General features: G+C 35.6%; 2 protein-coding genes across 4 annotated transcripts in view; both read left to right on the plus strand.

Moving 5' to 3' along the window:
- Positions 1 to 6: 6 nt before the first annotated feature.
- Positions 7 to 6,941, plus strand: LOC113671559 (ribosome biogenesis regulatory protein homolog). The gene is made up of 14 exons (XM_089185600.1): positions 7 to 966; positions 1,111 to 1,183; positions 1,662 to 1,700; positions 2,104 to 2,142; positions 2,519 to 2,569; positions 2,786 to 2,836; positions 3,167 to 3,245; positions 3,653 to 3,760; positions 3,891 to 3,940; positions 4,194 to 4,259; positions 4,414 to 4,455; positions 4,914 to 5,009; positions 5,808 to 5,842; positions 6,491 to 6,941. The coding sequence occupies exons 1-14, from the start codon at positions 788 to 790 to the stop codon at positions 6,621 to 6,623; spliced, it is 1,041 nt and encodes a 346-aa protein (XP_089041726.1). The 5' UTR covers positions 7 to 787; the 3' UTR covers positions 6,624 to 6,941.
- Positions 6,942 to 7,770: 829 nt separating this feature from the next.
- LOC113671432 (zinc finger ZZ-type and EF-hand domain-containing protein 1) overlaps positions 7,771 to 19,791 on the plus strand; it is a 32,281-nt gene continuing 20,260 nt past the window's right edge. For all 3 annotated transcript variants that reach the window (XR_016180602.1, XM_027187620.2, XM_027187621.2), the window contains exons 1-31: positions 7,771 to 7,933; positions 8,836 to 8,863; positions 9,060 to 9,138; positions 9,696 to 9,777; positions 10,040 to 10,111; positions 10,653 to 10,712; positions 10,938 to 11,025; positions 11,324 to 11,388; positions 11,630 to 11,753; positions 11,939 to 12,047; positions 12,170 to 12,235; positions 12,719 to 12,865; positions 13,322 to 13,374; positions 13,543 to 13,621; positions 14,015 to 14,146; positions 14,235 to 14,351; positions 14,982 to 15,085; positions 15,348 to 15,428; positions 15,670 to 15,768; positions 15,937 to 16,028; positions 16,174 to 16,235; positions 16,738 to 16,842; positions 16,996 to 17,061; positions 17,346 to 17,388; positions 17,573 to 17,695; positions 17,871 to 17,966; positions 18,111 to 18,158; positions 18,306 to 18,376; positions 18,470 to 18,602; positions 18,677 to 18,788; positions 19,335 to 19,513. Coding sequence is in view for 2 of the 3 variants with exons in the window: in XM_027187620.2 (XP_027043421.2) it covers positions 7,871 to 7,933; positions 8,836 to 8,863; positions 9,060 to 9,138; positions 9,696 to 9,777; positions 10,040 to 10,111; positions 10,653 to 10,712; positions 10,938 to 11,025; positions 11,324 to 11,388; positions 11,630 to 11,753; positions 11,939 to 12,047; positions 12,170 to 12,235; positions 12,719 to 12,865; positions 13,322 to 13,374; positions 13,543 to 13,621; positions 14,015 to 14,146; positions 14,235 to 14,351; positions 14,982 to 15,085; positions 15,348 to 15,428; positions 15,670 to 15,768; positions 15,937 to 16,028; positions 16,174 to 16,235; positions 16,738 to 16,842; positions 16,996 to 17,061; positions 17,346 to 17,388; positions 17,573 to 17,695; positions 17,871 to 17,966; positions 18,111 to 18,158; positions 18,306 to 18,376; positions 18,470 to 18,602; positions 18,677 to 18,788; positions 19,335 to 19,513 (2,778 nt within the window). In the remaining variant the exon portion in view is untranslated. The remainder of the gene's footprint in view (positions 7,934 to 8,835; positions 8,864 to 9,059; positions 9,139 to 9,695; positions 9,778 to 10,039; positions 10,112 to 10,652; positions 10,713 to 10,937; positions 11,026 to 11,323; positions 11,389 to 11,629; positions 11,754 to 11,938; positions 12,048 to 12,169; positions 12,236 to 12,718; positions 12,866 to 13,321; positions 13,375 to 13,542; positions 13,622 to 14,014; positions 14,147 to 14,234; positions 14,352 to 14,981; positions 15,086 to 15,347; positions 15,429 to 15,669; positions 15,769 to 15,936; positions 16,029 to 16,173; positions 16,236 to 16,737; positions 16,843 to 16,995; positions 17,062 to 17,345; positions 17,389 to 17,572; positions 17,696 to 17,870; positions 17,967 to 18,110; positions 18,159 to 18,305; positions 18,377 to 18,469; positions 18,603 to 18,676; positions 18,789 to 19,334; positions 19,514 to 19,791) is intronic.

The following is a 19,791-nucleotide window of genomic DNA, read 5'->3' on the forward strand; positions in this document are numbered from 1 at the left end:
AGCTTAATCTGACCAATCAAAGTGATCCAAAAACTTGCTCTGTGAGTCTCCTTCACACCATCCATCTAAGTATCTAACGACAATATCACATCTGGCAAAACTGAACACAAGCTTTAATCCACCGAGAACTTAATCAACTCACAAAACTTTTGTGCAATCGACCGTACATGAATGACGCATCAAAAGTGTTACACCATTATATAAAATAGAATAATGAAACAGAGGAAGAGGCTGATATCTGCTGTGTATCAGGCTCTTTATCGATAAATGTCGGTCTTTTTTTGCTCACTCTCCCCGGTCCTTAAGACGGCTGTATCACCTGTAAACGGTATTAATATCTACTGGACAGTGTAAATAGTTGTATTTACCGTAGTATGATCCACTTTTGACTGCATCACCTGTAAACGGTATTAATATCTACTGGACAGTGTAGATAGTTGTATTTACTGTAATATGATCCACTTTTCCTATAGACAGTCTAAGTGTGGTAAACGCAAACTGTTACCGTCCTTTTATTTATTGTAGTATGATCCACTCTTGACTGTATCACCTGTAAACGGTATTAATATCTACTGGACAGTGTAAATAGTTGTATTTACTGTAGTATGATCCACTTTTTCCTGTAGACAGTCTAAGTGTGGTAAACGCAAACTGTTACCGTCCTGGCATGAAGGATAACCCTCACATTGTGGCTAAGGAGACTATAGTTAGTAGGACTGGGAACTACGTTGTGTAACCTGGCTTGCTCAAAATCACCCATGATGCTCTAGGTTATTTGTATTTCAACATGGCGGACGGCATGGATGGTGACTTGGACTCGACTGTGGCGTCAGTTTTGTCCTTAGCAGAGAAAAGCAATAAAGAGAAATATAGATCAATAGAGGTCACAAGGGATGTAGAGCCAGACCTAGATATTGGGAATTTATTAGCTACAGATCTTCAGCCTGTTGATGGACAAGAATTTAGGTGAGTTTACAACCATTAATTTACTTCTTTTGTGCACGTGGAAAATTGGACGGGAAATCTTGAAATGGTTTCAAATTCATCCGTAATCAGAAGAAAAATTTATTTAGGCTTGGCTTTGCTTTTAAAACTCCTGTTCATTTATAGGAAAAATAAAGAGGACTTTCTTAGAAATCTTGCCAGAGATAATACGCAGCTGCTGTTGAATGCTATTTGGAAGGTATTGTATCACGAAATAATCCTATGAAGTTTTTCAGTCATGAATTTACAATTTTGTTGCATGTATGTAATATAACTAGTACGAGGCTGGGTAAAATTTCTGCACAGCCCCATACTATTGTAAAACAAATCTGTTCCCAATGGCAATGTATTGTTTTTGTCACTGTTTTCTCTCTCCAAGAACTGAATGTATAATGTAGGATGGGGCTGTGCAGAAATTTTTCCCAGGGCTGTCAGGGCTGTTATGAAGGACTTGTCATAGTGTTGTGTAATTTAACATCTAACTAAATCGACCAAAAATCTAAAATATAAAACGATCAGCTTTATGTACCACAGTATTGTTTGCCTCTACTAGTCTAACTTAGACAACTCTGATCCTGCCTTTGTTCAAATAAACCGGAAAATGCTGTTAATGTATAGAGTTAACTAGCTTTCATGCAAGTTGAAGTTTTCACTCTTTCAATGTGATTCCTTTGCAGCTTCCGCACGAAAGATCTGAAGGAGTTGTTGTTGTAAAGGTATGTCCATTTATAACATTCATCCTAGAAGTTGCTATTTTCAATTTCAATTCATAGAATTAGGCTTTTTGTAAAAAATATCTAGCACTTTTAATTTCATCTGTTTTTCACACCTCACATTAACAAAAAGCAAATTTCCTTTTACTTATCAAGGTGCATGAGAGAGGAATTGTTAAACTATTTATTACCTGGAGGGGTGGTGTAATCCTGAATGAGCCATCTTTAATGAGGTCCAATGATAGTTAGACTCTATCATGCATGTATATCTATAGCTGACCATGATAGTTGACAACAAGTGAAAACGAAGCTGTTTTGTTTATAGTCAAATGTATTAATTTACATTACTATCAGAATGACATGAAGCACTCATTATGTATTTCTTTTTAATTTTTATTCATGGAAGCTACCTGAGCCATATACGGTTATTCCCAGAGAAAAACCAGTAAGTATGTTAACTAAAAAGTCGTGTGTGTAGGACCAGTAAGCATGTTTAGAGTCATCAGTATGTGTAGGACCAATAAGTATGTTAAACAGTCATGTGTGGGTGTGTGTGTATGTGTATGTGTGACTGGTAACTATGTTTAACAGTCATGTGTACATGCAGGATGTGTAAGTATGTCTAATAGTCATGTGTGTGTGTTATAGGACCGGTAAGTTTGCTAAACAGGCATGTGTGTTTAGGACCAATTCATTAATTTCTAATGATAATTGGAAGCTAGTTAATACTTGCAATCTACCTTTTTTCGTTGTTCCAGTTTATATGTATTATAAGTTCATTTTTTTTTTTGGATAATTGTCATCATCTCTTGACTTTTCAGATTCCAAAACCAAAACTGCCCTCAAAATGGGAAGAATTTGCCAAAAGAAAGGTACTGACAAAGAAATCATCCACCTTTGAGTTGTTCAAATGTTATGTTAATGTTGATATTTTCTTAAGCTTCAAAAGAGTTTAAGCTATTGAGAATCTGGAGGATTTACTCACTGCTAGGAGGCATTATAATATGTCTTGTTTGCACCAGCAGGTTTATGTTTGGAAGTATCACATGCAGTTATGAATAACAAGTGATTTAATTGTTGTCTTACAGGGCATCACAAAAAAGAAACGTGAGAGGATGATTTTAGATAAAAACACTCAAGTTAGTATCAGTTTGTATAATGATTGCAGTAAGGGCCAAGTTGATGTACCTTTTCAGCAGTAGTGCATTGATTTCCCATGGACATCTATGTGAAGTTGATTTCATTTTGAAACTGGTGCATAATGTATTCAGTGTTGAAAATTCAGATACATCTATTGTGTTGACATAAGGGATAATGAAATTAAATCCAAGTCTCAGCAAATTTCAGTGTTTGTGTTTGCAATTTTTATCCTGGAACATTTTCAAGTCTAAATATATACTTTTGTATCTGCTTCAACTATAGAGTTGTCTGTTGTAAAGGTATCTGTACCTATTTAAATGTATCTTCAGGAATGGAAGCCACGTTTTGGATACAAAAGAGGAAATGATGAAACTCAGGAGTGGCTTTTGGAGGTTCCTCAGAATGCAGGTACTGAGTATCATAAATTCACAAATTTGTGATGGTGACTCCAAAATATTACATGGTTTAGCTTCCTTGTCTTTGTCAAGTTGTCCATGTGTGTAAATAGTGAAGGAGGGGTTTGCAGTCAGGTATGTTTAAAGAAAAATATTGTTCACTGGAATATCACATTTCTTGGAAAAATTACAAGCAGCACTCAATTTATCCATGGATGAACTGGCCCCAGTGTTCTCTGACCAGACTCCTGATTCCATTTATTGTGAGCAGCCATCACCTTGAAAGAACATGGTTCCCTTCTTTTTCAAACACACTCATTGTTTAGCTCAGTATTGGTGCTCTAATGTAAATTTTAAGAGTAAGAAAAACTTCTATGGAGTGATAGAGACCAATGCTTAAAGTAAGAATTTTAATTTTAGATCCATATGAAGACCAGTTTGAGAAAAAATTTGAAGCAAAGAAGGAAAGAGTTGCCAAGAATGAATACCAAAGGCTGAGAAACATAGCAAGAAACAGAAAGATTTCTGGTCAGTGGGACTGCTCATGGTTTTGTTGTGAAAGCTTACTTTTATTGAATTGTGATGGATGGTGTTTGCTTTCTAAAGATATATGTCCTTAGTTATGTTCTTTTTGATTATTTGATTTTTTTTTTACTAGTTCCAAATAAAGATCTTGCCCCTTCATCTGGACGACAAAGCAAAGAACAGGTAATTTCTTGATTCTGTATGTTTGAAATCCTTTCAAAGTCAACATTTCAACTTCCAAACTTTCATGTGTTACGGTAATTTTAGGAGAATAATGGCACTTAAACAAACATGCACATCAAGGATTGTTCTTTTTGTGTTAAAAGTGACTTCTTTTATAATAATTATTTTGGAAGGAAGAAAGAGTGCATATTCTTGGTTCTTTTGGGTTTATATTGCCTTAAGTGATTTACCAGTGTAAACAAATTTTTTTCAGATCTCAGAAAAGTTAAACATCAGCAGACTCTCTACTGCATCATTGGGAAAATTTACTGAAAAACTGGTAAGAAATTTGTGCAAGAAGCACACTTGAAAGTACAAGTTTGTATCCATACTTAAGTTTATGACAGAGGTATTTGTTATGTCTGACAGTAAACATTGGAAAAAAAAGACTGACCCAGATATCAAAGTTTTAATTGCATTTATTTAATCTTCAGCGTGATGAAAAGATTTCAAGGAAAACTGGAAAGAAGCGAAAGGTAAAGAAATATACCAGCTAATTGATAATTAGGGTAAGACACTACCACTACAATCAGATTCATTGGCATTCTTTTTATGCGGACTCACTCAAAGTGTCATTCTACAGGTTATTTGATCTTGTAATTTCACTTTGGTCTCACCAACTGTGAGAAAATTTGCAATAGATACACAGTCATCCCGTTTCTTTGGCCCTTGCGGGGTGCTCCAATTAAATTTGTGGGCCATATCACACAGACTTGCGGTGATGACGTCCCCATTCATGTGTGTTGACCTGAATGGGATTCATCTTACCTGGCTTTCGCCGGAAAAGTGTCACAACCAAGATTGTGAAAATGATTTGAATGATTCATCTTACTTGGCTTTAGAGAAGTGTCTCAACCAAGATTGTGAAAATGTAGGTAAGTGACTATCATTGTCCGAATAGATCTTCTTAAATTCCTTGTTGTTGTAATTGCAGTTCGAGCCTGTTGTGGGTGACTTGTCAAATGAACGGAGCCGAAGCAGAGAACTGGCAGAGAAAATAGCCAGAAGAGGTCCCCTTGATGTCAATAAGGTAACTGACACGAATATGTGCAAAGCAACAGTAAAGTCACTTTTGAATAAAGATTGTGAATGCATGCAATAATACGGCCCAGTGAAAGCTGATGAGGAAGCAGTGCACGTGGCACGTAGCACGTGGCACGTGGCACGTGGCTGTCAATCCTGCATCTTATTGTTTCCCTAACTGTTACTTTATGTGTCAATGGCCCAATCGCTAAAGCTTGGTTTTCACTAGCAAGCACAAGCGCAAGCACAAACTCAAGCATAAGGTAATTGTGCCGAGTGAAAACGCCAATAAGGCGGTAGACACTTTAAGGCGTCGAGTTCTGTTGTTTCTTTTACTCATGCGTCGAAGAAACAGAGAGCGGTTACAAAAGAGGAGGAGAAAAAAACGCGTTTGGGTTAGGGATATTTTTAAAGAAAGATGAAGCCAATGTGATTTTTCAACCACCAAAGTTAGTTCACGCCGCAAGTTTATTATAACTTAAGAGTGGTTTTAACCGAGACCATTTTCTTGCGGCACGGTTTGAAAGTAGTCGTGATCTAGTGCGTGATGATTTTTAGAAAAAAAAAAACCCTGGTACACCTCGTTAATGTGATCGGTGCTGGACTTACTGCATCAGAATGAAGCGACAACAACTTAATATCTGTAGTGTTTGTCGATATTGTGAAAACCCACAGGACAGACAGAGAGAGTCAAAACTCTCAAGGTGTCGCCATCTTTATAAGATGATCCGAAGTGTTCTCTCTACGGAGCCAGGGTCATCATGTGTTACAAATATAAATTGTTGAATTGCTTTAACTCTTCCAGGCAGTAAACCAACACATAACAGAAGCACAGAAAAGGTAGGCAAACTGCCACCAGAGTTAAAGTGTAATGTAAAAGAACCGATTTATTTAAGTATCGGTCAAAGGTAACATGACAGTCTCCACTCGAAAATTAAATTAATACTTGAACAGTTAGAGGATCAAGAGTTCGAGGCACTCTCAATTTTCCTTTAAATGAATCAAGAGGGTAATTTTCTGAAGAAACTGAGGTGCTGCGTCGGTGGGAGAGTATAACAAGGTTATTAAGTTTTATTAACTGAGTTAATAACGTAAATTGACCACCGTGTAGTGTTTAAAAGGTGATGTTTCGAGCGTTAGCCCTTCGTCAGAGCGATGGTAGGAATTGTGAGTTCTGTGTAGGTTTATATGCAATTTCAACTCAGTTGATAATGCTAAATTGCCTTTAAATGGTTCTGTATATAGCAGAAGGACTTAGAAGTCAATGATTCATCTATTAGTTAAGAAAAACTAAAGCATTCCGATCATACAGCCCGCGTATCTCCAAGGGTTCAAGAGAAGGTAGTGTTTCTTGCCATCCACCTCAATCCCTCGTTCAGCGACTAGTTCTTAATGTTTTTTTTTTTTTTTTCTATTTGCTGCATCAAAGGATGGCTGGTCAATTTGATTATGTTCTGTTTTCTTCATATCTATTTTAAAACTAACTAGGGGAAGCGAGTTTAAAAAGAAAGGAGCTGGAAAAGGGAAGAAAGGAAAGGGAAAGTCTGCTGCTCAAAATAGAAACAAGAAACCAGCTGGAAAATCACCCAGAAAATCGGGGAAGAAAAAAGTCAAGATTTAAGCTGATACAGAACCGTCATTATTACCCTGGCTCAGAGCTAATTCCACAGAAAATGGAGAGGCAGAAGTAACAACTACATAACCATATGGTTTTTATTATTCGTTCACGAGGCATTATTTTCAACACTGTCAAGAGATTACGTTTCATTCTTCACCGTGTAATGTTTCGAGATACTGCTGTAGAAAAAGGTACTAAAGGCGCCAAGAATGTTACGCATGTTCAACAATGTCGCTCAAATGGCGTCAGTTCGCAGTAAAAGTGTCAGAAATAAAGGATACGAATTATGAATAAACAATCTGCTTATGTAGTACAATGAAATTATATATTGTGTTAGTCGTTTAGCATTGTTAAATAGCTGTAATTCTTAATTTTGTATTCACTTTCATAGGTGAGGGGTAAAGGTATGTTTTTAGCCCACTTAAGCATTGGACTGAATGTAATACTTTTGCCTTTTCCGCGTGAAACTAAAGAGGTCTCTTCGTTTAAATCGAATAGAAATCTAGACCTTAGTTTTTGGCGATACAATGAACTGCCAATTTCCACTGCACTCGCCCCGAAAATAGAGGGAATCATTACTCCGCGAGTAGGCCCTCATAATCAGTGCTCAGAAGACAGAGGGAATCATTAGTATGCGAGTAGGCACTTATTATTGGTGCTTAGAGGGAATCATTAGTGTGCGGGTAGGCTCACATAAATGATGCGCAGAAGATAGAGATTACCTTGAGGCGCCGTAATAAATAGTAAACACGTCCAGTAATTCGCGAGATTCCAACTAAAAATATAAATTATTTTATAAATCGATGTCTGTCTTGGCGTTGTCGTCCTAACTGCCAAAGGTTTCTAATATGAGGCCAGGAAGAACGCGAGCCCGCTGGGACCGTTTTGGCAAACACATGGCCAGATAATAGACCTCTGCTCGACCCCCGGCAAATCTCTCCCCAACTCGTCTGAAATCTTCCAGCGGGCGGAGAAACGTGCGTCCTTTAGCACTAATATGGAAGGGCTAACCGTAAGTTGGGGGATTGTTTGCAGTCTAACTTGATCATGCTGAGTTACTGCGGGAAAAATGTTTGATGTGTATCTAAATGGCGATTTTACCGAGTAAAAGCAGCTTCTTAGACCCAGTCCAACTCAACTACTATTGGCCAGCGCAGGGATGGACTGGGCATGTTGGTTTCGATAAAAATGGCGAAGCTGGTAGAATGTGCAAAACCAGGAAGAAAACTCGTTTGAAAAAGCTATAGAATATGGGAAACGTAACAGCTGGAGGCGTTAACGACGGAGAAGACGATGAAAACGAGTACTATGAGGTATTATTTTATGTTTCTTCGGCTATATGTTGATGCAACCAGCTATGGGATACAGGTCACATCTGACCTCGACGAAATGCACCGACTTAAAAAGTCCTACCGAAAAATTGATTATGAAATCCTTAGAATTGATAGGACTAATTTGATTTAACATTTTATAACTAGCAGATTAAGCGACAAGTGCAGCAGTTCTTGAACTCATTGTGCCTCAATTGATACAAACACAATTAATTAGCCTTAAAAGAACCTACATTTACATAACTCATTGCACGTAGTGACTACCTTTCTCGAGTGAACGGAAGCTGTTCCCAACAGCTGGGTGTAGGGACTACAGTAGCGAATATTTCCAGAAGTTTAGCAACCCTGGATACCACTAGCTTTTCAGAACGCTTCAACCCCAAGTTATTGATCCGAGGTTATTGTGGTGATCCATTGGTTCCTTACGTTATCTTCAGTTTCTCTGAGTCAGGCTAGAAGTAAATAGTGTCAACATAATGCATGCTGTCAGTCTATTAAGTCTCTGATAATCTTTGTAAACTAGCAGTTTTCTAATGTATCGTATTAAAGTTGGATCTTTTTACATCAATGGATAGAGAAACCTTGAAATGCCTAAGAAGATCACAAGGCTTTCACTAGCTAATCAACACTGTAGACTCCTTGTCACTGAAACCTTCCATTACTAGAGCCTCAAGCCTTATTTTTCTTCAGGCCATTTTCCATGTTCAGGTAGCCCTCATTAGCTCAAATTCTTGATGAGGTTTACCTCCAAAGTGACTTTGGTACATACTGGAGTAGTCAGAAGTCAACTGTCTTTCATTATTTATTTATCTGACATAAAATTGAAAGTCATCCTTTAAGTGCTCATTGTTTTGTCAGATAATTTACAATTTCTATTTCTGTAGGATGGAACAGAGACAAGTCCATCTTCAGGTAATTGTGTTTTTTCTTTGTATAGCAAACTCTATTACTTTCTCTTTGAAATTTGAATGTCATACAACCATTTGATGGGGTTATGTCACTATTAAGGAAGTTGTCACACGTCCATTTTATTAAGTGCATCTTTAGTTTTCACTTTCTAATAGTAATTTATGCACTTATTGAGGATAATTATTTCTTGGGACTTTAGGGGAGATCACTGATGGAGCTTTAGACCTTTCTGTGTTATTCGATCATGGTTTACTGCGTGAAGCTGCCTCAAAGATCAAGTAAGACAATAATTTAGTTTTTTTTTATGTTTGGTATATTTTTTAATTGTTCCTCAGTAAATATACTTTATTTTCTTTCACTGCACTGCACAAGTGAAGCAGCATAGCTTCACATTACAAACTCTGTGTATTCAGTTATTGTTTTCTTTTATAGCATTTCCAAAATGTATGTAATTTTTTAAGTTGTTACTGATGTGAGATCATGCTCCAACAAAACAGTTCAAAAAGAATATATCTGCAATTGTTTTTTCTTTTTCACTTTTTCCCTTTTTATTTTTTTTTGGAAGGGAGGGATATTCTCTATGAATTTAATCTTTCTAGTTTTGGTTTGACATAGCTTAAATAAACACTAGTGAGAAATTCCTGTGACACTTGGTTGTTTTAAAATGAATTGATTGTTACCAGCTATGTCCTCCATGCTATAAAGATTTCATGCTATTTGTTATAACTGTACCCTATGCAGTATGCAGCTTTATCTTTTAGGGTACTTGAGTAATAATTTAGGTTTACTTAAAAAAATAAATTTTATTAACACTGTACTTGTGTTGTTTGTTTAGAGAGGAACCAAATGAATCCTTTATGCAGCAACATTCAGGCAGTATTATACGGTGGCTGGAAGAAAGAAATTCCAGACATGAGGTTTGCTCAGTGCACTCTTTTAAGTAAATAGTGTGATATATTGAGGTTGAGCAATGATGACTTAGTCCTCACTTAGGCAATTAAGGGTGAAAGTTTGGTAAAACTTGTGGAACTCATATAGCAGAGCTCTATAGTTCAAAAGGAAAGTGTAACCAGTGCCTGAAGTGAGCATGGACAGTTCATAAGGGGAAAAGTGGCAAAGAATTGTATATTTTCTGTTGAAATAATTTTCTGGTTTATTACTTTGTTTTCACTTGTAAAGGAATATGTCAGTCTATCACAATTCACTGACATGCTGACAGGAAGGGGAGCCAGTAAGGAGGAGTGCATAGAGGTTAGGTTCTGAGAAATACTAACAATAATGTAACATAAACATGTGTTTTAAGATAAATAATCCATGGATCAGTGTGCCTCTGATTTCCTTTTTCAATTTGATCTTTTATTATGTACAGTAGGTAACTAACTCAAAAACATGGAATCCATTTGGTTTGGTAAATTCCTGTGAGAAAAAATTAAATAGTCATGGTATCAACTACAGGGTCCGTCTAGATTACTGAGAATCTTGAAGGACATTGAATTCTGCAAAATATTTCTCTGGACCTGAATAGTCATGGAATTTTGGTTTGGGTCATGGAAAGTCATAGAAGATGACCAAAAATGATTGTGTTTTGTCTAAGTATAGAATACTGTAAAGTACTGGTGCCAGGGCTTGAGTTTAGCCATTTCACTCTCTGCTTACCAACTAGGCCCAAAAAATGGCTTGGTGGAGTCAAACATAAATTGCATTTCAGTTAAACTTTGAACTAATGAACAGTTAGTAATGAGTTTCATCATAAAATTGATATTTTTGTTCCGTATTTCAAATTTATTTGTAGTTATTCAGTCAGTTTGATGCTGATGGAGAAGGCTTTGCAGATGTAGAAACATTTTTAGAGGTTTGTTTCTAAATGAATAATAATTACTAGGAAGCAATAAGGTATTAATTGAGGAAATTACATAAAATGTATTATTAAACCTCATACACATTGTTTAATCTCTTAGCAGGCAAGCTTTTATTAGTTTAATCAGTCATGTATATAATCACAGATTTTTCTCAAAGTGGTCTGATTTAGCCAAACTTAATCAACAGTTGTAACATTTTAGTTAAATTTTTATCACAGACTCTTCAAACCCTTGGAGGTGGCCTCAGTGCCAAAGGAGATTTAAGGACTTCCATCAAGACACTGCAAAACTGCTGTCTAACACCAGGTACAGAAGTGAAAAATTTCCCCTTTGCCTAGGGGACCAACTCTCCCTCTTTGTTTATTGGACAGAAAGATTGTTGGGAAATGAATTTTGAGTTCCACTGGGATTCCAGGAATAGCTTAGATCAAATAGCAAATAAAATATTAACCTTTAAAAATCCTTGTTACCAGTAATGATCATTTTCTTGTAAATTTTAAAACAATATGGAAGTTGGTGTACTTTACATGTGTGTAATCAAATCAATATTGAAAAAGATGAGCTGTTTCCCAGCTTTAACTTAGTACATGTCCTCTGTATGTAGGATTTTTGGATGCTTTTGCTGACAATAAGGAGGCTGTTATGAATCACGGTCAAAAACTCCTGAAGGTAAAACTTTCAATACTTTAAATTCCAGATGTGTTATTTCTTTTCTCACCTGTTGGAGTAGCCTATTCTAGCTCTTGACTTTGATGGTTAGGTTTTCAAAACTTCAGTCACTAATTGTAACAACCCAGCCACTCGGGGTTCCAAACCAATTTTTTGTATTTAGTAAATTACTTTGTTGAGAATGATTACTGAAAAATCAGTTTACTTCAATGTATTGACTTGACATTTTTGGATGTTCTAGTTCTTGCTGCGAAACAGAGCAAGTAGTACATCTCTTCCTTTACCAGCCTTGGATGGATTCTGTAATACATCTGAGATGAGACTGAAAGTTTTACAAGCACACATAGAGGCACTAAAGGAAAAAGGTACAACATTTAATGTCCATTCCTACAAACATATATTACCAGTACATTTTCATTGATTTTATTGCATAAAGATGTTTGGAATGCTGATTTCTCAACTGCAGCTGCTCTATTTCTACATACAATTCAGTTAAGTCTAATGTTTTAGTAACATTTGCAATAAAATGATTTTTATCTTATCTTGTCAGCTGAAGTAAAGAAACAGGTTCCCTCAGTTGAAGAAGGTGAAGTGCTCAGGCCTTTAATGAAGTGTTACATGACTCTTGAAGTTTCCAGTAACAAGGGAGATATATCCAGGTAGCACAGGCTTTCAGATAGGAAAAGCACTCTTTCTTCAGGTTCTTATCCAATTTTGTTGGTGAAAGGAAACAAACAAAAAGTATAGTTGCATTCTATATTCTGTCTTGTGAATGTTTCAGGTTAACTAATGGGGATGCAAGTTCATACTGGCAGTCAGATGGACCTGCAAGGTCTCACTGGATCAGGTAATGTTCATCCTACTAAACAGGAAAAACTATCATTTTTATTACTGCTGCATTAATGCTGCTTATACTATTTCCAATTTTAAATCCTTGTTATTTGAGGGTTAGTGATGATGCAATGATGAAATCACAGGTTTGATGACCAACCCCTGATGTCAAATGAGGGTTGAGTTTGTTGCTTGAACTCCTGTCAATTAGCCAGGGTTTTATCTAGGGTCTGTTATCTTCCTCAGTCCATAAAACCCAATACACAAAATTTGAATGTGACCTGGAATCAACACAGAAATAGCCAACTCATGAAAGTTCCACTGTAGAATTCCAATATGTTGCTATTTCTCTTCATGTTTTTTTTTTGTTATATTGCCTGTTCTGTAATGTGGTTCAGTCTGTTGTTTCATATTATTAAATATGTGTAGGTGTTAAGATTTAACAAGGGCATCCAAGAATTTCTTGACTTTTGTGGTGTTCTCCTGTTGTATGTTTCAGGTTACGAATGCGGCCAAATGTTGTTCTCAAACAGCTGTCAATAAATGTAGGTTCTTCTGATCAGAGTTACATGCCACAACATGTTGTTGTCACAGCAGGACGAGATGAACAGAATTTGAGAGAAATTAGTGACTGCAGAATTCCAAGGTATTACAAATGAAAGTGTCATCTGTCCTCAATTATATCTTCTTTTTATAACACAAGTTAAAGAGCATTCTCAGTACTGTGAATAAAAACATCTGATTCCAAATTTTGTAATCAAGGAAGGGAAAACTTTTTATAATTATTAGATATAGCAAAACTCAATTCTAAACTGAGAGTTTTATACTGATCATTCTCACTTGAACCAGTATGGTATGTAACAATTACTGTCAAACCAGATGTTGGGGGTTTTTATTAATTAGAATACATTTGGTCTAAGGAAACATTTAAATGCTAGTGAAAGGGGATCTAGCATACTTTTTAAACTGTTTCATCTAGTTACACTACTCACAGTTATATTAGTAATGTTAGAACATTTGACAATCACTGAGAAGCAAACAAACACTACATGTATTTCAGAAATTATGATAAATGAACTTTGAAATTTTCTATTAATTTTAGCCAAGTCAATGGGGATTTTGTTTTAGTAGAAAATGTAAAAATTCCATATCCAGGTGAGTAATAATGAACGTTTGTATAAACACATTTACTAGATAATGAAGTAACATACTCTTCATAAGTTGATTGTTTCATAAAAAGGAATTTAGCTGTTCCTTACTTACCTAAGAACCTCCATACACTTTATTGAAACAAGAGTTGTTGTTTTTTGTGCACATTTCAAGTGATACAGATCAATATTAGAAGATGTCACAGTGATGGTTGTGATACAAGAATTCGTGGAATCAAAGCTGTTGGATACAGGTGACACCTCTTTTTCAACACTAGGAAAGGGAGTTTGACTAATTTTTTCTTTAGAAAATCATTCCACCTTTTCATTCACTCAGCCAGTGCAAATTAATAAACATGATTTTGTTAGCTTTTGTTAACCCATCTCAATGGTTTGGTCCATCATACACATGTAAGGAAAAGCATGTGGTTCACTTATTGTCATATTTTCTTGAAATTTCCAATAATACCTGAAAAGTGTTTCTTAATTGAGAGCATCTTGCATTATTAAGGATTAAAATAAATCATTTCTATAAAGAAATGTACAAGATCTCATTTGCATCTCTCCAGCAGCGAAATGTTATTTAAATATCTTGGCTTACAACTGTAACAGTTTGCTTCAAGTGTCTCTGATGAATTGTATTTCAGAGTCTTAAAAAGTAAAGGTATGAGTGTTGGTGATGCATCGGCAGTGTGGTTCCTCTCAGTTCTTGGAGCTACTGCCACTGCAGCCCTTCCAATGGCTCCTCACCTTAGGGATCTTATCTTGTCTCACACAAAGTAAGTGCTGGTAGTATTGGTATTCACTCATTTAGGGCACTGCTGGCTCAAATGCACTCACAGAATACATTGATTTGACTTACTGCAGGTCAGCATTAAGCTATATGAAGCCAATGTCACTATCGTTAACATCACCAGACAGACCAGTTGCCCTCTCTCAAAATGTTCTTGAGGAGATTGAAAATTTCCTTCATTCTATTGTGAGGTGAGGTGTACATGTATTTTGTTAGTTTTTTCCTTTTTAGATATAGAAATTGGTGTGATGGTCAAAGTATGTCTTTGTTACTCATTCTTCGTGTTCATGTACAAGTAGTTTATTCACTTCTGTGGCAGTTGTGTGACATGCTAGTTTTTATCTCTTTATGTCTTTGTTACTCATTCTTCATGTTCATGTACAAGTAGTTTATTCACTTCTGTGGTGGTTGTGTGACATGCTAGTTTTTATCTCTTATCCTACTCTTTTTGTGGTCTGATGGTCAAAGTATGTCTTTGTTACTCGTTCTTCATGTTCATGTACAAGTAGTTTATTCACTTCTGTGGCAGTTGTGTGACATGCTAGTTTTTATCTCTTATCCTACTCTTTTTGTGGTCTGATGGTCAAAGTATGTCTTTGTTACTCGTTCTTCATGTTCATGTACAAGTAGTTTATTCACTTCTGTGGCGGTTGTGTGACTGATGCTAGTTTTTATCTCTTATCCTACTCTTTTTGTGGTGTCCATTGCAAAGCATTTCCACTGTCTCTATCTAATTATTTCTTTAACTTGTGTTTTCCAGACATGTTCTCTTTGTTAATTTAAATAACAATTAATCTGTGTTATTTTAAAATTTCTTTCAGGTTTGAGGGAGCTATTCAACCAGAGAGTTTAAAAATTTTATTGGAATTTTCTTTAGCACGTGGAAATTTAAAAAGTATTTTTAAAGTTCTTAAATTATTATATGGTGAGTAATACAGGAAATAAATTTTGTTTTCTTTCTTGCTACAATGATGATCATATCAGTGACCTTAGCTGTATTTGTTATTTCATGCACTGAAAATAAAAAGTTGTAATTAATTATCATACTCAATCCAAAAGTGATGAAGTATAATTGTTCATTGAAATAATGTATTTAGGTTTCATTGATAAAATGTCACCTAGCACTGCAGAATAATCCATCTTCAGTGTAGACAACAGATTGATATTTTGCCTTTACATCCTCATAGAAATTGGTTATGAAGATTTTCCTGCAGCAGAAATTGTGAAATCCTTGGAAGATGTTCAACTTAAAGCTACAAAGCAACATGGTGAGACTTCTATCTGACTTTATTGGATTTGGAAATAAGCCAGTGATTAATTTTTTTGGTGAGAATACTGTTCCTAAAACTGGCATTTGGTGTAAACCATAACTCAAAGACACCTTACATACAGTGGGCAAGTTTATAGTGTTACAAATAGGCATTTAAGCAAGAAAATGTTTGTCTTTTTGTAAATGTAGATTTTATTAGTTGTAAATTGTCTTACTGCTTGTCTGTTTACTTCCCTTAGGTGCAATTTTAAAGATGTCCTTGTCATCTTGTGATGGGGGTCACAAAGACAACCTCTCAAAACCAGAAAATGTTTTAACAGACAACTGGTCTTCTGAAGGTAATTCATCTTCTCTCTGTTCTCCAAGCTCAATTGTTCTTATCTAGATATTTTATTTAAAAGGTTTAATAACAGAGTAAGCAATTTATTTCAGTACATATATAGCAGCATTTGTTCTCTATGGTGAATATGCTGCCAATATGTAAAACCTGTTTTTCTTTTTTCAAGCTTTCTTATCAGATTCTGGAAAGACAAGAGTGTCAATGATGTTTTCAAGTGCTTCATCAGTTCGTGTAAAATTAACAAGATTAATCATCAAGGTAAGCTACAAGTTAAAGTACAGTGTATGATATTTGTCATCCTTGAACCTTAGAGCAACACTATAATGTTTTGATGCCTTGCTTTGTTAAATTTAAGGGAAGGTTTGATTGCTTTAGCATGCAATGAATATGTTTCATTATATAGGTGTCCAAAGGAGCAATTGGACCTTCGCATGGCTTGGTTTTTGTGCTGGATGACTTTAAAAGGTACATAATGAAAAGAGGTTTTTGCAAGCTTTCTATTCCTAACTAGTTTTAACTGTAATGAAACCTACAAATTAATCACCAAAAAAGGCAACATTTAAAATAGTTGACAAAGGAAGTCACTTTGGAATTATGCCTTCCTACTGCACAGAGACTCCAACTGTGTTACAATATCCTTTAGGTAATCTTGAGTCACTGGGCTCAAGAATGACTAACCATTGATCTTTCTACACCTCAATCGGTTTTATTTGTGAAAAAGTTACTTCACTTTTTGTCCATCTGTATTATGTGATATGGAGAGTGTCATGATTGGTGATAACTGAGACTTTATAACAATATTATTCCAATTAAAATGAATGAGTAAAAGAAGAATTATTGACAAATAAAAGTTGGTAATAGTTTAACAGTAATTTAATGGAGGCATCATTTGTCAGGGTGATGGGGGGTCAATTGAGACTGAAAGATAGCCTTTACCAAAGTATTGATGTTATTTCTTTTGCTTCAGAAATGAAAAAGAGAAAGAACAAGAAGAAGGAGGAGGACATGAAACAGATTTATTGAGCAAATACAATGACTGGACCAAAGCTAAATACTCTGAATATGTTGCAAGGTCTGTTTAGATCCTAAAGTTGTACAGTTACAGAGGTTCACTAGTATCTAACTTCATGTGTTCAGGGTGTCAACTTTTTTATGAAATGTTTTGTTCATGACAACATAGAAACAACATTAATTAAAAATGCAATTGTTGTTGCTTCATTTATAGTTGTAAGGGCAAATCAGAGTTTGGTAATGATGAGCCAGTTGGTTTTTTCACCACAGAAGAGGACTGGTATGTTTAATTTTATGATTTTCTACAAGTACTTGTGAGTTGACAGAACAAAGAAAATCATTTAGTGTACATGCTAGCTAAACATGCTTATAGTGTGTATCTCTCTACCATTTTAAAAGACTTTGTCTCATATGTAGATTTTTTTTCCTTTTAAGACTTCCTTGTGTTCTGTGGTAATATCTTTTCTCTGCATCATTTTGAATGCCATGTTTCATATGGGATCATTGAATTACATAATGAAAGAAAACTGTAGATACAGTGATTTATTTCCTTTGACTTTTCAGGGATGAGGTGGAAGTTCACGTCGATAGAATTGTGACTGGGAAGGTATTGTCTGCTGATCATAAGCTTTTGGTTTTTACTCTGGATGATTTTAATCACCATCTCAGCATCAAGACTGAGACAGTTTCACAGATAAATTTCTTTTAACCTTTCAATAAACAGCAATAAATGGTGATTGAAACTATTTTTGAAGGCTTTTATTTATTTTTATTATTGTTGTTTACTGCAGTATGTTGTAGTCAAGTTTTTAGGAGCAAGGAAAGAAAGTGCTGAGAGGATAGGAGTGTTGGGAGTCAACTTCTTTGGTTATGAAGTCAAACCTGACTGTCCACTGAGTGATGAGTTGAACTTGGTAATGTGAATATCTCTTTTGAATTTATTATTAATGTTTGATAACAAAATTTCGGGCAAGAATAACAGGTCTCCCAGTTAATGAGTAACTTCACTGGTAAGAGTATCACAGTTAGGTTTGATTTGTCTAATTTATCTTCTTCTTAAAGAGAAATTCTTTTTAACATTTTTTCCAGAATGAAGTTGCCCCTTTACCTTCAAGCAACATAGTGGAAGGTTCAACTTTGTTCATTAGAATCTTGTTATTTCTTGATGAAATGGCAAAGGACCAGGTAGACAGCAGAAGATTACAAACCTTATTATTTTTCAAATTGCTTCTTGTGTTTCCTGACAGATGATTTTATGCAATATAGTCGTTATTAAAGATTAAATTTAATTAATTTGGTATACTTTCAGTTACATCTTATATTTTACAGATTCACCTTAAATCAAGACCGAAAAATCCCCCTCTGTATAAAGAAAAGGTATGTGCAATGTGACAGCAGTGACCAAACAGAAAATGAGTTTGGATATATTTATAAATGAGTAGTGATATATAAAATTCAGATTCAAACAGGCTTAGACCTAGATTTTCAGTGTAACATGAGTTTGTTTTGTGTGTAATATTTCAGGAGGGTCAGCTAGAGATGAGTAGTGTGAGTCTTGAACTGGTCTGGGATGTTTACACACTTGTAACACGCAGGTAAAGTACATTGTTAACCATGTGCCATTGGAACAGTTGCCATAAAAACGCATGTGTATTTCAAGAAACATCACATATTGTGTCTCTTCACAGGGGAGTAAAGCACAAGAAAATCATAGCATCTTGCCTGCTGCTTCTTCGATTGTTTTACCAAAGCCTCCCTTGCTTAAAGTCCAACCTTAGAGAACTGGCAGCTGACTCTTCTGATAAGACAGCATTTGAAAAGGTGATAGCCGCGTCAGTAGTTCATTCCCTTGCATGTAAATGTGGTAATAATGAATATTGCTTTGGTTTTCTCAGCAACAAGAACTGTCCTCCAAAGTATTTGCCCACTTATGTGACGTTGTGGATGATAACGAAGGGTACTACGATGAAAAGATTCATCAGATTTCAAAACTGATTATCTTAGAAGGTAACTCTACGGCTAACTTCCCACAGCGCAACACTACCAGTGTAGATATCATATCTGTACGTTATTCTATTTCTAAACTGGTCTTTATAAACGGACTTACGTATGATTTCTAATTAGTATTTCTCTCAGTTACGAAAAATTGTCAAAGTTAAGTCCTAGAGCATTCTATAGAACAGTCTAGAACCCGAAGTCATCCAGCTGTGACCTTCTTGTATAAGAACATTCTGGAACGTTCTGTCTCTTATTTAATTACTCAGATTTAGAAACCGTGTTAATCTACTAAATTTAGTTCTTTAGAGAAGTTTCTAGATCCTTGGACTTTATGTATATAATAGCGATAGTTTCATTAAAAAAAAACAGAGAAGTGTGAAGAAGCTTAGTGCTGTAAAGTCGAGAAGCCAACTGCGTGGAAATAAATCAGTTTGTTGCTGATACCGACAACCCTGAGTTTTGTCTAGGAACAACCCTGCTCTACATTGACACTCGTAACACTCCCAGTTTGAAATCATGTTGATAGAAATATCACTTTATCTGTCCTTGAAACAGGAGCAGAGATTTTCTTCCCAGACTCGAAAACAAGGCGGAGTCACTTGTTGTCCATGGTGGATCAAGTGATGGAAGAAAAGAAGGCGGCATCTCTGGGACTCACATTTGAGTCACTCTGTAGATTTTTCAGTAATAAAGATGCCAGTGGTCTTCTTGGACTTCCCGATATTGTGACAGAGGTAGTCGAATTAGGTTTCAACGAGCTGGTAGTATTGGGTTAGGATGAGACCAAGTAGAATCAATCAGTAACATGAGTTGATAACAAATCTCTAAGTTAAGAAATTAGGAGAAACTCTTTTAATGAAAAACCCCTTGGTTTTTTCAACGTTTTTCAAAAAGGAGGAAAAAGGAAAAATTAACTCAAAATGAAAACACGATTGTGGGTGATAACGTGATCAGTCGATACAAGGGGAACCAATCATCTAGAATTGAAAGAACTTCAGATCTGCAGTATTAT

The sequence above is a fragment of the Pocillopora damicornis genome, chromosome 10 (assembly GCF_964200805.1).
Source record: "Pocillopora damicornis chromosome 10, jaPocDami1.2, whole genome shotgun sequence".
In the NCBI taxonomy this organism is placed as follows: Eukaryota; Metazoa; Cnidaria; class Anthozoa; order Scleractinia; family Pocilloporidae; genus Pocillopora; species Pocillopora damicornis.

What these genes read in the sequence shown, in the direction of transcription:
- LOC113671559 (XM_089185600.1), top strand. Translation starts at nt 788, where the DNA reads ATGGCGGACGGCATGGATGGTGACTTGGACTCGACTGTGGCGTCAGTT. An exon ending in GAAAATTTACTGAAAAACTG is followed by an intron (nt 4,260 to 4,413) that starts GTAAGAAATTTG and finishes TTTAATCTTCAG; the next exon opens with CGTGATGAAAAGATTTCAAG. An exon ending in ATAACAGAAGCACAGAAAAG is followed by an intron (nt 5,843 to 6,490) that starts GTAGGCAAACTG and finishes AAAACTAACTAG; the next exon opens with GGGAAGCGAGTTTAAAAAGA.